The 16,639-nt window shown below is 37.5% G+C and overlaps 2 protein-coding genes across 41 annotated transcripts in view; both read right to left on the reverse strand.

The window, feature by feature from the left end:
• The window catches only part of CCDC138 (coiled-coil domain containing 138), an 82,735-nt gene extending 74,228 nt beyond the window's left edge, over window positions 1-8,507 (reverse strand). For 6 of the 14 annotated variants that reach the window (XR_013526382.1, XR_013526381.1, XM_054244700.2 and 3 more), the window contains exons 1-5: window positions 8,368-8,507; window positions 7,213-7,270; window positions 6,625-6,745; window positions 4,761-4,888; window positions 2,124-2,305 (exon numbers count right to left, since the gene is read on the reverse strand). Coding sequence is in view for 12 of the 14 variants with exons in the window: in XM_054244700.2 (XP_054100675.1) it covers window positions 2,124-2,305; window positions 4,761-4,888; window positions 6,625-6,745; window positions 7,213-7,270; window positions 8,368-8,460 (582 nt within the window). In the remaining 2 variants the exon portion in view is untranslated. Of the gene's footprint in view, window positions 1-2,123; window positions 2,306-3,412; window positions 3,503-4,760; window positions 4,889-6,624; window positions 6,746-7,212; window positions 7,271-8,340 lie in introns of those variants that run through there. The other 8 variants (XM_035271855.3, XM_078348904.1, XM_078348907.1 and 5 more) reach the window with 8 other exon arrangements.
• Window positions 8,508-9,441: 934 nt separating this feature from the next.
• RANBP2 (RAN binding protein 2) overlaps window positions 9,442-16,639 on the reverse strand; it is a 61,495-nt gene continuing 54,297 nt past the window's right edge. For all 27 annotated transcript variants that reach the window (XM_054244690.2, XM_078348894.1, XM_035271837.3 and 24 more), the window contains 4 exons: window positions 13,696-13,856; window positions 12,711-12,984; window positions 12,257-12,591; window positions 9,442-11,660 (listed from right to left, as the gene is read on the reverse strand). In XM_054244690.2, the coding sequence (XP_054100665.1) occupies window positions 11,355-11,660; window positions 12,257-12,591; window positions 12,711-12,984; window positions 13,696-13,856 (1,076 nt within the window). In that variant the 3' untranslated portion in view covers window positions 9,442-11,354. The remainder of the gene's footprint in view (window positions 11,661-12,256; window positions 12,592-12,710; window positions 12,985-13,695; window positions 13,857-16,639) is intronic.

Here is a 16,639-nt window from a genome sequence, read left to right on the forward strand (position 1 = left end):
GGGATCTGCAGACCAGAGCTGTTCCTTTTCAGCCATCTTGGAATGGCTCATTTCTTATATACTTTTTGCTTAATTATTCCACTCAATGGCTAAAATTACCAAGTATATGCTAATTGTTCCCAACTTAAAACTGTTCAAATCTTTCTCACAGGCTCCAAAGTCAGGTCCAAACAGCCTACTTAACATCCCCACCAAGGTCAAACATTACAAATCTTCTTTTCTAGCTACTTTAAAATATACAATAAATTATCATTAACTATAATTTCCCTATTGTACTAGTAAATACTGAAATTTACTCCTATCTAACTGTATTTTTAAACCCATTAGCTAACCTCTTTTCACCGCTGCTACCCTTCCCCTCCCAGCCTCTGGTAACCATCATTCCATCTCTTTTTCCATGAGATCCACTTCTTTAATTCCCACCCCATACATGAGTGAGAACATACAATGTCTGTCCTTCTGTGCCTGGCTTATTTCTCTTAATATAATGACCTCCATTTCTATCTATGCTGCTATAAACAATAGGATTTCATTCTTTTTATGGCTGGATAATGTTCCATTGTGTATAGATACCACAGTTTCTTTATCTGCCAATGGACACTTAGATTGATTCCATATTTTGGTTATTACAAATGGAGCTGCAATGAACATGGGAGTTACAGATATCTCTTCGATACATTGTTTTCTTTTTTGGGAGTATATACCCAGCAGTGGGATTGCTAGATCATATGGTTGTTCCATTTATAGTTTAAGGAACCTCCATAGTGGCCGTACTTAACAAAGTAAATTTTAAAGTCAGATTAAACTATAGACTGATTAAACTAGTTAATCCATTGTACTTCAATTTTTCTTATTAAATATATCTTTATCATGTTTACTACTAATGACAGATACATCTTGCAATCTTGCCTATTCTTTTTTATCCTATAAAGTGTTATCAAAGGAATGTTCCTAAAACCTCACTTTTTACTCTGCCACTCCTTTTGCTTAAAAACTTGTAAAATACCCAGCCTGAGTTTTCATTATTTTCTTTCCTCCAGCCAGGCTAATAAATGCACAATTAGACAATCACTGCTTTTCAGAACACCTCTCACTTCTAACTCCTTATACCTGGAATGCCCTTCCCAATACTCTTTTTCTCAGTCAAAGACCAGTTTAAGTCTCTCCTTAACCTTTTCCTGGTGACGTTAGGCTAAAATAATCTTTTTCTAAAATGTTACGGTAATTACAATCTGATTTATTTTGACAAAATGAGATATTGGTTTTAAAGAAATGCTTAACTATTTCATGTGTTTCCAATGGGAAGAATTTCAAACAGATACTGTACATTACATACACTTCTGCTTCCTTCTCTACTTCTTGTGGACGTTTAATATATAGATTACACTCTTTTGGTCAGGTGAGAAGGCTCATGCCTGTAATCCCAGCACTTTGGCAGGCCAAGGCGGACAGATCACCTGAGGTCAGGAGTTCAAGACCAGCCTGGCCAACATGGTAAAACCCCATCTCTACTAAAAATACAAAAAATTAGCTGGGCGTGGTGGTGTGCACCTGTAATCCCAGTTATTCCCAAGGCTAAGGCAGGAGAATCACTGGAACCCAGGAGGTAGAGGCTACAGTGAGCCAAGATTGCACCACCACTTTCCAGCCTGGGCAATAGTGCAAGACTCCATTGCAAAAAAAAAAAAAAGAAAATTACTTTAGAAACAAAAAAACACCAAAGGCAGATAATAAGCCAATGTTAATAGTTAAATTTTGATGAGAGTTGACAAGAGGGCTCCTTATATATACATATTTAAAACAATAAAGCTAGAGCAACTATTTCAAAAAGCATACTTTATCAGATTTTATTGCTTAAGTAAGGATGAGGTAGGAATCAACATAAAACATAAGACAGCCTGAAACACACACCTACAAATAAAAACGCCACGGTCTCTATTTTCTCTCAGCCACAACATATATTTCCCTTCAATAGTCCCCATAATTTGAGTTTGTCCCCTTCTGTCCTTGTCTTGACTCACTTACCTAAAGTAATTAAAATGAAATAAATTATATTCAAATTTTGTAAATGCTTGGTTCTTAGAACATAAATATTTCTGAATTCTCAATTCAGTAGTTCTTACCTGCAGTTTCAGATGTATCTGACATAATTCGTCATATATCTCACTGATATGATGTGGAAGTAAACTCTGCTTGTCTGATGCTTTAGATTTTGGACAGCTGACAAGTTTCAAAGGAGAGTCACTTGCATCACTACAACACTCAGTCTGAGGTCTTGATGAGTGGCAGGGCAAGGGCATATTAGCTGGCAGGGCAAGGGCAAAGAAAATAACATTTGAATTATAAGCTTTATTAACTTATTGTTTCAAATATTCTCAGAGTAACCTTTAGGAAGAGATGCTTTAAGTACAAAGTATAACATTAAAAAGTTTCAGGCCGGGCATGGTGGTTCACACCATGGTGGTAATCCTGGCACTTTGGGAGGCCAAGGCAGGAGGATCACAAAGTCAGGAGATCCACATCATCCTGGCCAACATAGTGAAACCCTGTCTCTACTAAAAATACAAAAATTAGCTGGGCATAGTGGCACATGCCTGTAGTCCCAGCTACTCAGGAGGCTGAGGCAGGAGAATCTCTTGAACTCGGGAGGCAGAAGTTGCAATGAGCCGAGATCACACCACTGCACTCCAGCCTGGTGACAGAGCGAAGACTCCATCTCAAAAAAAAAAAAAAAAAAGTTTCAAAGGGGCAAATAATAATATAGCAAATATGGTAAAGTGGTAACATTCAGAAAATTTGGGTGAAGCGTATACAGGAATTGTTTTCATTATCTTTGCAACTTTTCTGTAAGTCTAAAATTATTTCAAAATAAAATATTTTAAAGTACATAAAAAGACATTAATTATCTAGCCAAGAAATGGCAAATTACCTCAGAAACCCCTAATCACATTCCCCCTCCTCCAAATCAAATTTATCACTAACACAAATGAGTATTAAATGCTGCTTAAACTCCACTACTTAAATTTTAAGTCCTTGCTTGTTTTGCCTGCTTTTATATTTTATATGTAATTATATGAACATAATTTCTATAACGTCTTCCTTTAAACAGGTTCACAAATCTTCACTGTTTATCCTGTTTTGCAAACACTATATATGGTATCCTCCTACAGGTAGAAATTTGAGCTGCTTTGGTTATACAGATGCTACACAGTCTTGTACATGGTTTCTGGTGCACAAGTTTAAGAGTTTCCTGATGAGCTGAGTGCAGTGGCTCACGCCTGTAATCCCGAAACTTTAGGAGGTCGAGGCAGGCGGATCACAAGGTTAGGAGTTTGAGACCAGCCTAACCAACATGGTGAAACCCCATCTCTACTAAAAATATAAAATGTTACTGGGGCATGGTGGCAGGTACCTGTAATCCCAGCTACTTTGGAGGCTGAAGTAGGAGAATTGCTTGAAACCAGAAGGCAGAGACTGCAGTGCACTCCAGCCTGGGCAACAAGAGCAAAACTCCATCACAAAAAATATATATATTAAAATAAATAAAAAACAGTTTCCTGAGGGTGAAATTGCTAGATCATAGGGTTATATATGCAGATTCAACTTTACTAGTGATGCCAAATTGTTTTCCTAAAGTGCTTATTTAATTTACTCTCCCAACAGCAGTAGATAAGTGAGTTCCTCTTACTTGATATCCTTGTCAACACTTACTGTCAGAATTTATTTTCTGCTAACAATTAGAGTATAAAATGCTCTTGCTCAGTGGTTTTAACTTGCACTAGACTTGTGGGAGCCCCAACTTTAAAAGGGAGGTGGGGGTATCTTATACTACATCTTGAACAGAAAATGGAAAAGCAAAAATAAAACAAAGTATGAATTTTTTTAAAAAGAAAAGTTTCACTTCGCTCAGTTCAGCAAATGCCCTAAAAGCAAAAGGCACATGTACAGTGCTCTACTTGTCTGTCTAGGTTCCCCACTCACCAATCCCTGGCCCGAGCATTTCTTAATTTTGTCTACTTTCCAATATGAGATTGGTGCAAAAGTATTGCAGTTTTTGCCATTAGTTTTAATGGAATACAATCAACATTTTCTTTATAGTTTATCCCATGTTTTCCATTAGGAAAATCGACCATATAGCAGGAAGCACAAATCCAGAAAATTATTTTTCATCTTCCTCAAATGCTGATAATAAGGGGACAAAGGGGACTATGAAATGCAGCCAGAAGGAGAGGGGAAAGAGGGAAATGAATGTTGTTGTATGTAGACCATAAAACCCAGGGAGAAGAGTGCACCTGTATTACCAACAGGGCAACTCAAAGTCCTGTAGCCCAGAGGCAGAAGGGTGCCATTTCTGGTTGTCTCATTCCTTGAAATCCTAACAAAACTATGAAATGCAGTCAGATACATAGAAAACTGCCAGTAGTTCAGTGCCCAGAAAGCCAAACTTTAAATAATCTGGAGTATTTTCTCAAAACCAATACTGGAGTTACTCAAATACTATCACAATCATTTACTCAGTTATTAATTTATTTTGATAAATGTTGAGGGTATAGGAATACTCCTGGAAAATAATAAAGTTTAACTTTCTCTGCTCCTTTAGTTTTATAATAAGCACAGTACCTATCCCATGGCTTACAGAAGTTCAGAACACGGAAATATGCAAACTCTTGGGCCAGTGTTATTACTTGGAGGGAAGCTTCAGTTTCATGTACTCTATTTGACAAAATTACTACTTGGTTGTTCTAAAATATTTATTTTACCTTTTTCTATTTCTTTAAAAGACTGCTTAGATATTTTGGAGGTACTAACTCTATGATCATTCTCAATTAACTTTTCTTCTCTTTCCTGTTTCTTCAAATAACGGAAAGAATCCAGTTCATCACCTAGGCTTTAAAAAAACAGTTGTGTTGCAGCAATCTAGAAGTTCACTATAGCATTTTAAAAAGATAAAACTGCTTTTCAAATATGAACAGCATAACAACTGAGAAAAAATGTAAAAACATTTTTAAAACTGCAAAATATAAACATGTAAAAAGGAAAAATGTAAAAAGTAACAGTCATTGATCATTGATAATCCACTACAAGCATCTTTTTCTACACATTTAAAATGACATATACCTGTAGTCTACTCTACAGCTCCCAAACACTTTCTTTTGATTCCCAATAATTTGGTGTTTTCTATAAGGCAGTTCTAGCTAAAAGAATGAATGTTTAACATAAGGAAACTAAACCTAAAAAAGTCAAATAACTGATGGGTGACGTAACTAGTAGAAAGTGGAGCAGAACTAGAATCCCAGGTGTTCTCTCCAGAAAGACAATCTGAGTTGAAATTTCTAGAACAGTGTTGTTCAAAAGCAATATAATGCAAGTCATATAATTTAAAATTTTCTAGAACATTAAAAAAATAAAATTAAAAAATATATATATCATATATTATACCTAAAAGTTTATCATTTCAACATGCAATCAATGTTAAAAAGTATTAAGATAGAACAAGCATGGTGGCTTATGCCTGTGATCTCAGCAGTTTGGGAGGCTGAGGTGGGAGAATCTCTTGAGGCCAGGAGTTTAACATCAGCCTGGGCGACACAGTGAGATTCTATCTCTACAAAAAAAATGAAATAAAATATATTAACCAGGAGCAGTAGTGCATGTGTGTAGTTCCAGCTACTCAGGAAGCTGAGGTGAGAGGATCATTTAAGCCCAGGAGTTAGAGGTCACAGTGAGTTACAATTATGCCACTGCACTCATAGCCTGGGCAACAGAGCATGACCCTGCCTAACGCAACCCCCTACAAACAAAAAAAAATAAGATATTTTACATTATTTTATCCATGCTTGCTTATTTATTTACTTATTTTGAGACTGAGTTTCGCTCTGTCACCGAGGCTGGAGTGCAATGACACAATCTTGGCTCACTGAAACCTCCACATCCTGGGTTCAAACAATCCTCCTGCCTTAGTCTCCAAAGTAGCTGGGATTACAGGTGTGCACCATTACACCCAGCTAATTTTTGTATTTTTGTTTGTTAGTTTTTGAGATGGAGTTCACTCTTGTTGTCCAGGCTGGAGTGTAGTGGCACAATCTTGGCTCACAGCAACCTCCACCTCCCAGTTTCAAGCAATTCTCCTGCCTCAGCCTCCCAAATAGCTGGGATTACAGGTATGCACCAGCAGTGGCTAATTTTGTATTTTTAGTAGAGACAGGTTTCTCCATGTTGGTCAGGCTAGTCTTGAACTCCCGACCTCAGGTGATCCGCCTGCCTTGGCCTCAAAGTGCTGGGATTACAGGCATGAGCACTTAGCCCACAGTCCCTTTTTTTAAAATCGTTTTTAAAGAATGGGAGGAGAGTGTTCATTTGCGTCCTGGAGGAATAACCACAAAAATATTTTTTTCATCTTTTACATTATATAAATAACCTTTCGTTATGCCACTAAATATAATGCTAGGTCTATGCTTTTATTACAGAGATTCTCAGCAAAAATTAATAAGTGAGTCTCTTCAACTATTTAGCAGGCTCCAGACTGCTTTGTACTTGCTCTCAGGAAAGAGCAAAAATACAATCTGCCCTTTTCTCTTTCTCAGTTTCTGGAGATACTGAGGGGGTAGTTTCAGGGTACTTTACCAATTCACATTTATATGCTTGAATGAACTGCAAAATGGTTTTCTACAATGCTTGCTTTCATCAGAATAATATTTTAATGACGAACCAACTTTATCTCCAGAGGAGCAGACATCCAAATCATCTGTCAACGAAAAAGAAACCACGGAAGATTACCAGAACAATATATCACAAAAATCTGGCACTGACCATAAGTCTAAACAATATTAGTTTTTAAATTTTCTCTCTCAAATTAATTTTCTTTTTCATTTTTGAGACTGAGTTTCGCTCTTGTTGCCCAGGTTGGAGTGCGGTGGTGCCATCTCGGCTCACTGCAACCTCCGCCTCCAGGATTCAACCGATTCCCCTGCCTCAGCCTTCCCAGTAGCTGGGATTACAGGCGCCCATCGCCAAGCCCGGTTAATACTTTGTATTTTTACAAAATATTAAAATGGAGACGGGGTTTCCCATGTTGGCCAGGCTGGTCTCGAACTCCCGACTTCAGGTGATTTGCCCTCCATGGCCTACCATGCTGGGATTACAGGCGTGAGCCACCACGCGCGGCCTCAAATTAAATTAAAAAACCCCCAAATATACAAAATACTGGCTTACCTGGGGAGGTTAGAGATCTTCTCTTACATTTAGACCAATCAAAATTTGAAAAATCATACTTAAAAAAAAAGAAAAGATATTTAATTTGTATACTGACTTTATTGTCTCAAAATATTTCCCCACAAATTACATATTAATTACATAGGTTAGAGTGAAGAAATCTTGTAGACACCATCTTAACCAAGTGATCAAACATCATCAATAATGTGGCAAACCAATGTCAGGTACCTCCCCACAGCAGGCCACACATCACTCATCTCATGCTCCTGCGGAAAATGCATAATCAATCTAATGAAGAGGCATCCATAAGATAAACCGAAATAGAAACATTCCAGTTAATTCTTACACTTTTCAAAAAACCGATCTTACAAAAAACAAAGGCTGTGAACCTGTTCCAGATTAAAGGCAACAAAAAGGACAAATGCAATCAATCTTCGTTCTTGGATTGGATCTGCGCTAGGAAAAATGCTGCCTATAAGAGGTATCGAGATAACTGCTGAAATTTCATATGAACTTTTACCCAATATTGTTGTATCAATTCTAAATTTCTTGAAAATATTACTGTGGTTATGAAAAGGGAACGTCCTTATGCTTAGGAAAAACACACTTTCTTCTATTTACACGTAAAGGGGCATGATGCCTGCAAATTACCCTCAAATAGTTCAAAGGGAAAAAATGTGTGTGTAGGGAGGAACGGGAAGAGAACGAATAGTAAAAGCATATGTGGCAAAATGTTAGTCTGTGAATGCAAGTGAGGGTACAAGGAAATTCTTTGTACTACTGCAACTTTTGCGTGTCTGAAACTATTTCGAAATAAGACGCTTTTAAAAAGCAATTCAATTGTTTTCTCAACTCCATTCACATCACTGCAAGAATAAGCTCAATACTTTCTCCAACGCCACTCCATGCCCGATGTACCATGAACACAGACGCGTAGGCGTAGGTGAAGCGGCGCCCCGCATCCCCATGCCCCTGCAGGGCAACGCCCGCCCCTCCTGTCCGTTTCCACGAGGCCTGAACCTCTGCAACTAAGGGCGTGCGGGGGCCGGCACTAGAGCCGCTCCGCGTCCACAGGCCAGCTGCGCGGGGCACGGGGCCAGCCGCCCAGCAGCAGCAGAAGGAGCCCACCCGCGGACCTCGGGGCGGCGGCTTCACCTCCTCGGGGCAGCTGCCTCCGAGTCCGTAGCGGCATTTGAGACGCTCCACTACGAAATCCTGCCCCGGTGGTTTGACGACCTTCGGCTCCATAGCGCACCGCTCCGGCACCGGTCTCCCCGGGAACAGCGTTCAAACCCGCGGCGCAACGCGGTCGCGGTGCGTCACGACGTTAGTCCCCGCCCCCCGAGGCACGCACGGCGGCAGGGAAGAGACAGGAAGGGTCGAGGCGGGACTGGAGGACCTCGAGGAAGCAACCTGGCCGGACCGCGCGTCCTCCGAGTTTCTACTGCTAGCACTGCAGATTTCACAACTGAGTGGCATTGCATCTCCCCGCGCGAGTGCCGCCCTGCCGGTGGAGGGGCACCGAGGCCCCGCCCCTGCCTGCAGCGATCCGCTCCAGCTCCATTTAACCTATAGGTTCGATGTGCGTTTGCGCTCACCACATATACCCGTCCTTTCATCAGAAGTGGCCTTTGCTAACTGCCATATAAAAGAGAAACCAAGAATATATCTGAACCTGGAGTGGGTGGCGCCCGTGTAGTTTGGCTGCTAGGGAGGCTGAAGCTGGAGCATTGCTTTGAGCCTGGGAGTTACATCCACCCTGGGTTAGCACAGCAAGGCCTCTCTTTAAAAAGTTAAAAAACAAATAGCCGAGCCTAAAAATTGCAAAGATTATTTCCTTACTTTCCCTGTGTTCCATATGGGGTATAACAGGGCATTAAAAATAGTAACTAGAATGTAAGCTCCCTGGAAAAAAAACTTCATTTTTTTTAAAGCTTTTACTAGTACCTACAACAGTGCCTAGCCATAGTATACATCAACCTGAAAACCTATGTTAAACAAAGACTGACAGAAACTGTACAACCACTTCACTTTTCTCATTCATATAGTTACAGTGGTGTAATCTTCTAAAATGTGACTGTCAACTACATCTCTGGGCCAACAACTCCTAAATTTTCTGGATTAAAGTTCCCAAATGCCCAAGTCTTATAAACTCTGTATTTATGCAGTTACTATCTGAAAATTACTTAAACCATACTCTGTTTGCCATAAAGTACCACTTAAGATGTACAAATAATGCATTACTTTATTGTCTTTTAAGCAGATTTTAATGAGACAATATAAAATCCAGTTTAAAAGGAAAGATACATATCATCGTGGGTTTAGACCACATGAGTGATTAAGTAACAGAGAAATCAAAGTCCTTTCCTGAAATGTGACACAAAGACTTTCTTACAAATGCCACAGCCACTTTTAAGCATCTTCCAACTAATACTGGAAGTCAGTTTACATGTCATTTTGTCAAATTTTTGGTCAAAGTTTTAAAGCTTTTTAATTCATAACTTTAATGCTTTAAGGAAAGCATAGAAATTTGCAAAAAGTCTCTTAAAAAGCACTTGCATTTACTTAAGAATTTATTCTAAAATCATGACGGCATCAACTGTCTCAGCTAAAAAGTACAACACACTTTACATCAGTTTCTATTACACAGATTTCCAAATAAGACAATTTGAAATATTTAGTGTAAACATAGGTAATCCATGGTTCTTTTCAAGATTGAACTGATACACAGTTCAATGAATTTGGAGTAGGTTTATTTCGGGTATCTGGCTTTGTGGCCAAGTGGAATGGTAATGGTACACCATCACTGATTACTCACACAACATCCCTCCCCTCATTTGGCTGGTGGTTGAACAGTTTTTTACTTTAGGATACCCTATTTCCAAATCCCCATATAACAGGGAACAAACCTCACTGTCTTTCCTCACTAAATAAAATGAGGTACACTCATGAGGAAGAACACAAATTGGTGGAAGACAGTCAATATTCATAATGGCAATATACAAAATTTTGTGTTCTACCTGGATTCTTTGAGGTTCCATACTGAGTAGGCCAATAAGAACATTCTCTTTTCTTTAGCAATTTGCCTAACATTTGATACAAGCCATTTCCAAATACATTTTCAGTGTATATCAAAGTTGAGAAACTAGGAGCTCTGGAAATCATGCGACAGTTTGAATGTACTGCCTTTGAATTGTCTTCCTTTAGACTAGAATGAACCAGAAGCACAATGAATTTTTTGAATGTCAATGGCTTTTATGAATTGTCATTTTATTTCTGCTACAAAATTTATCAGAAAAAGGTACTGCAACAATCTTTTATAAAGCAAATCTTAACCAAAGAACATGGTATTGACTTTCTAAAAATATTCATACTTTTTTATCACAGTAACTACAAGGAAAAAAATCAATTTCTCTCATCAGAAAGAAGCTGCAGTTTCTGAGGTAGTAGAGACAGATGACAGAAAAGTTTAAAACAAAATCCTAAAGGAAATAGTAAATTTGTTTAAAATGTAAAAATTAATTGAATACCCATGAAAAGGAACAGGAAGCTACATATTTTAAGGAAGGAAGGTACTCTACTTAAAAAGTTAACTTGTAACCACACAGGAGGTGTAAAGATTCTAGAGAAGAGCACTTCGGTTAACTCTATAGTTCTGTGGCTCCACCCATTCATAAATGAGTCTCTATGCATAATTGAGTATACCAATAGTTAAGATTACCAAATATATTTCAAACCTAAAATAAAATTATCCAAGCTGTGGTCCTTTATTCAAATGGTTAAGCATATCCATGCAGGAAGTCCAAATATCTTAAAAGAAATCAAAATTAAATTGTATATATCATATTTCTTCAATAGTTTGAGAAAGCCTATTGCTTTAAAGATTAGTATCATTCCATTTTAATACAAATGTCAGGAGTACATAAACACAAGTACACCTGAAATACACCAGTGTTTAAACTTTTATTTCACACCATGCAAGGTCAATTATAACACATTTAAAAAGTTGACAACAGCTATAAGCTGCAATTTTACATTTGTATATCAGAAACGTCCATTTTCAAAAGTTGAACATAATTACCAAATTGTAATAGCTAAGCTTCGACTGCTTATACAGATAAAATTTTCTATGAAAAACGATTTTATATCTGTCCACATTCTGTGATAGCTATTCTTCGACCAACGGACCCTTTGGGAGAACCAAATGATTCGATCTTTTTCACAGTATCCATGCCATCCTTAACATACCCGAATACTACATGCTTAAAGTCCAAATGTTCTGCTTTATTCAGTGTTATAAAAAATTGAGAATTATTGGTATTCTGGCCTCGATTGGCCATGGATAGTAGGCCAGGACCAGTATGTTTCATATCAAAATTTTCATCTTCAAATTTGTCTCCATAAATGGACTGTCCGCCTGTTCCATCATGTTTGGTGATATCGCCTCCCTGAAAAAGAGATTAATAAAAATTTATTTTGAAAAAATTTCAATTAATAGAAATCCTGAGTAAAACATTAAAATACACCCAGAACTGATCCCTACAGGATAAATCCTAAAGCCTAGCTTTCCTGAGTATGCAATTTGAAAACTAAGAAATTCCTTTTGTTGGAAAGATGATGAGAAATAAAAAGATGTTTTTCTCATCCCTTAGTCTCTGGTAAGTCTCAAGTACTAAAAGTTTGAATCAGCCTCCACATAGCTGGAACCACAGACACATGCCACCACAACTGGCTAATTTTTTATGTTTTGTGCAGACAAGAATTGCCCAGGCTGGTCTCAAATTCCTGGGCTCAAGCAATCTGCCTACCTTGGCCTCCTAAAGTGCTGGGATTACAAGTGTAACCCATGGCACCCAGCCTAAATTATTTTAGGTTGAAAGTTTTAGGAAGGAGCAGGGAAAGGGTAGTGATACCAACTAATGTGTGAAAAACCTAAAGAAATCTTAAAAACTACAGGATGAGGTCAAGGAAAAACACTCAAATTTCCCACGTTAGTATGGTACACTCTTCTAGACCTCAATTGTGATATGTAGTTAATACCTACTTGGCAAACAAAATCTGGAATTACTCTGTGAAAAATGGAATTCTTGAAACCAAAGCCTTTCTCTCCAGTGCATAGTGCTCTGAAGTTCTCAGCAGTCCGAGGAACAATGTTCGAAAATAATTCCATAGTTATCCGTCCTAGAGGTTCACTGTCTGCACAAACATCAAAAAATACCACAGGATTGGTCTCCTTTGTTAATTCTGCAGCCAGTGACACATGTCCTTTCTGGAGTTTCAATAAATTCTCTTGACATTCTTCAAATGTTTTCTTGAAACAATCAGCTACTTCTTTAGTTTTAAATCTCACTGCAAGCTGTTCTACTTTTGCTTCTCCATCTATTAGGCGGGGAAACAGGAAAGAGTGACCTTAGTAAAATAACTGTTATAAGTTGTTTTGTTATAGATTTTAGAAAAGTCCAAAAAATGAAAAGCAGCAATTGAATGTAGAAACTCACCAGCATAATCTGAGGCAGTCCAAACTAAAGCATTATTTGAAACATTTAAGGGTTTTAATCCCATTGTTTTAGTAATAACATGGTTTGCACACACTTTAAAAACCTGGTCTCTTCTCATTAGGATACGGTAATAATTCTTCATTGTATGCCAAAGAATCTTTATATCTCCAACACCACGCTCCTTCCACTGACTGACATCACGATCCCATCTATAAAGTTTGGCTCTCTCTTTAAACAAAATTTCTTCATCTTCTTCTCCAGATTTTACTTCGACCTATAATGGTAGATGAAATTCTCTATAAGCTGCTGCTTATAATAAATTCCATGACAATTTCCACTGATCCAATTTCTTTTTAAGGTATTTTCTTTGTGATGACTAACAGAATTTGTAATATCATGATAATCGGTTATATATATTAGGGCTAGGAAGATATCTGATTTGGCTGAGGGAATAAAGACCTGATTTGTCATTAAATATTTTCTTTCATATAGTATTTGTTCTCCTTTTGGAAATTAAATGCTTTTCTTTATAGAACAGAGAGGTTTCAAAAGTGTTTGCTATTGAAGAGAAGTATTAGCTGCTGACTGAGGTTAAAAAAATGTCAAAATAGTTTTCCTAGAACAATGTTCCTGTCCAAAAAACATACAAGTTAATGTTTATTAAAAGGACTTTGGCAAGTGTGAATTTACTTTTTCCACAGAATCATGTTATAAAAAAAAACATGATATTCTAGCACCATATGAAAAAATTATTTCCTCCCAACAATTACATATAGAATTTACAAAGCAACATTTATGTAAAAACATCAGAAAGAGAATTTATACTTAATGGCCAGATGTCTAATAAATAGAGCTTCTGTTTCAAATTGTAAACATTCTTAAAGATATGCAAACAATGATATCCTGACAGAACAAGTCAGGATAAGTTTTAAACTTAAAAATGAAAAATAAGTTATTAGTAAAAGTTTAATTCCTTAACATTTACCTCTGGTAGTGACACTATTGGTTCAAAATGAATATCTTCATTATGAACTACTTCTTCGTCACTACCATCTTCATCTTCACCAACTTTACCGGTTGAATGGGTTCCAACTGATTGTGTTCCGAACACAGCCGCTCCAGTATTTTCCCATTGGAAATTTTTATCTGATGAATAAATTAGGATATTTAAACACTGGTATCTATTTTTTACATTTTTCATCCCCTTCTTATGTAATCAATGCACCTAATTCCCAATGATGTAATATATATGTCAATTTTAAATGTTTAAAATATTATTATTCTAGTAAATTCCTCATGCCTGTAATCCCACCACTTTAGGAGTCTGAGGCAGGTGGATCACCTGAGGTCAGGAGTTCAAGACCAGCCTGGCCAACATGGTGAAAACCCGTCTTGACTAGTAATACAAAAATTAGGCCAGGCGTGGTGGCTCTTGACTGTAATCCCAGCACTTTAAGAGGACAAGGTAGGTGGATCACCTGAGATCAGGAGTCCAAGACCTGCCTAGCCAATGCGGTGAAACCCCATCTCTACTTAAAAAAAAAAAATACAAAAAGCCAGCCGTGGTGATGTGCACCTGTGTTCCCAGCTACTTGGGAGGCTGAGGCAAAAGAGTCACTTAAACCCACGAGGTATAGGTTGCAGTGAGCCAAGATGGCGCCACTGCACTCCAGCCTGGGCAACAGAGCGAGAGACTATCTTTAAAAATCTAGTAAATTCAACTCATACCATTAGTACAAAGTATATTTGGTATGATTTATGCTTAGAGACACACAGATAAGACTGTCACCTTGAATAAATTTCATAATACTAACCTACATAAGAACTTCTAATAAAGAAGCAGGTTCTTTACCTACTTCTAAAATTTCAAGTACCCACCTTAAAATTTTTTAAACTTAGCTCAGCAGGCCAAATCTGCTACTTCCAAACTAGCCAATGTAGCCTAAACATTTTTATAACTTCTGCATCTCCACTTCTTAAGAAGCTAGTGTTGGAATGTAGATTTCCTGGCCCAGCTGGTGGACAGCAGCCTTGGGAGAAACTCACTGACTTTTACTGCCTCAAGGGATGTCAGAAATGTTGGGGGAACAATGATGGTATCTCTCTCTTGCGTACCTGCAAAAAGGTGAAAACTAGAAACTTCTTCATCCCACACCTCAATTTAGATGACTAAGTCCCCACTATCTTGGAAGAAAGAAACACCTCTCTTAACTTTTCATCACTTGCTGAATCACTGTCATAAAGAACCCTACACCTTCTGTTAAAAACTTGTAAGAGGCCGGGCGCGGTGGCTCAAGCCTGTAATCCCAGCACTTTGGGAGGCCGAGGTGGGTGGATCACAAGGTCAAGAGATCGAGACCATCCTGGTCAACATGGTGAAACCCCATCTCTACTAAAAATACAAAAATTAGCTGGGCATGGTGGCATGTGCCTGTAGTCCCAGCTACCCGAGAGGCTGAGGCAGGAGAATTGCCTGAGCCCAGGAGGCAGAGGTTGCGGTGAGCCGGGATGGCGCCATTGCACTCCAGCCTGGGTAACAAGAGCAAAACTCCGTCTCAAAAAAAAAAAACCGAAACAAAATTTTTCACCAACTTTTTTGCTAAAAGCAAAAATTTAACTAAAAAACAACCCCAAGGGACATGTGGCAGAAGAATTAAAAATTCCTTTAAAATAGTGGTTATCTACTCTGAGAACACATTAGAATGACTCATTTGTAAAAATATTTGCAATATCAGTATCTGGGTATCGAGGGTCAGTACTGGGTCTACAGTTATATTACTGTAACTGAATAATTAATTCAGCAAGCTTTGAGAGAAAATAAGACTGAAACTCTAAACTATCTGGAAATTTATAAAAGTATAAAGATTCCCTATAAAACCCTATGGGATACAAACAAAACTGACTGCAGTAGTTTCAAATGCAATTTTTTAACAAGCACAATCTAATTAAATAAAGAAAGCATTCAATACACAAGGGCTTGGTGAATAATCTCACTAAAAATGATAAGTGGTAGTGAGAAGTGAATGTCAATGCATAAGGCTTATTTAGGCATGGTTTCCTCTTGATACATGAGTGTTGTCTACACTTCACTGTACAATACTGACACACTTCAAAAAAGATACACTGAGTAACAAGGAGCCTATCTATTTTTATTTGGCTTTTTTTTTGTGTAAGTATATCTACTACGTTGCTTACTTGCTGACACATTACCCTTTGATTTCAAGCTATTTAATAATTAAAACAAAAATAAATGACATCAGTGAAGCCACGAATTCCGATACCATATATGAAGGTAATTTCTAAAAGTTTTATGTGTTTCTACAGGTGGCAGGAGCTGTGAACAAAGTGCAAATATGTAGGAGGAAAGAAAAGAATTCTGAACTTCATTAATCATTCAAACATATATCCTCAATAAAATTTGTTCCATAAATCAAACACCTTGTACAAGAACTATTTAAGTGGTGCTATAAACAGCAATGTGAAAGACATTACAATAAAGAAAATACAATGAACAAAAATATAATGAATGATAAACCTGAAACAATCAGGGAAATGGATGCTTTTCTAGAAATGTTACCAAATGTATTTAAAACAGAAGTCCACTTAAGAAGATGAGCAAGCATATCAATTATAAACTTACCACAATAAATTAGCACAACCCTAACACTAAAATCCAAAGACAGTGCAAATAATAAAACTATAAAATCATATCCTTAAAAACTATAAACTCACAAATCCTGAAATATTAACAAATCAAATATGAAAGTACAGTTAAAAGAATAATGTTATAAAAGAGCCATTCTGAAGCTGTTAAATGGTGCTGCATTTCAGAATGGGGAGGACTATCAGCATGACTTAGATAAAATGAAGAGAAAATTCTTATGATTATTTTGATAAATGTCAAAAAATAATAAAGTGTAGAAGCCCTT

Source organism: Callithrix jacchus, chromosome 14, assembly GCF_049354715.1.
Source record: "Callithrix jacchus isolate 240 chromosome 14, calJac240_pri, whole genome shotgun sequence".
In the NCBI taxonomy this organism is placed as follows: domain Eukaryota; kingdom Metazoa; phylum Chordata; class Mammalia; order Primates; family Cebidae; genus Callithrix; species Callithrix jacchus.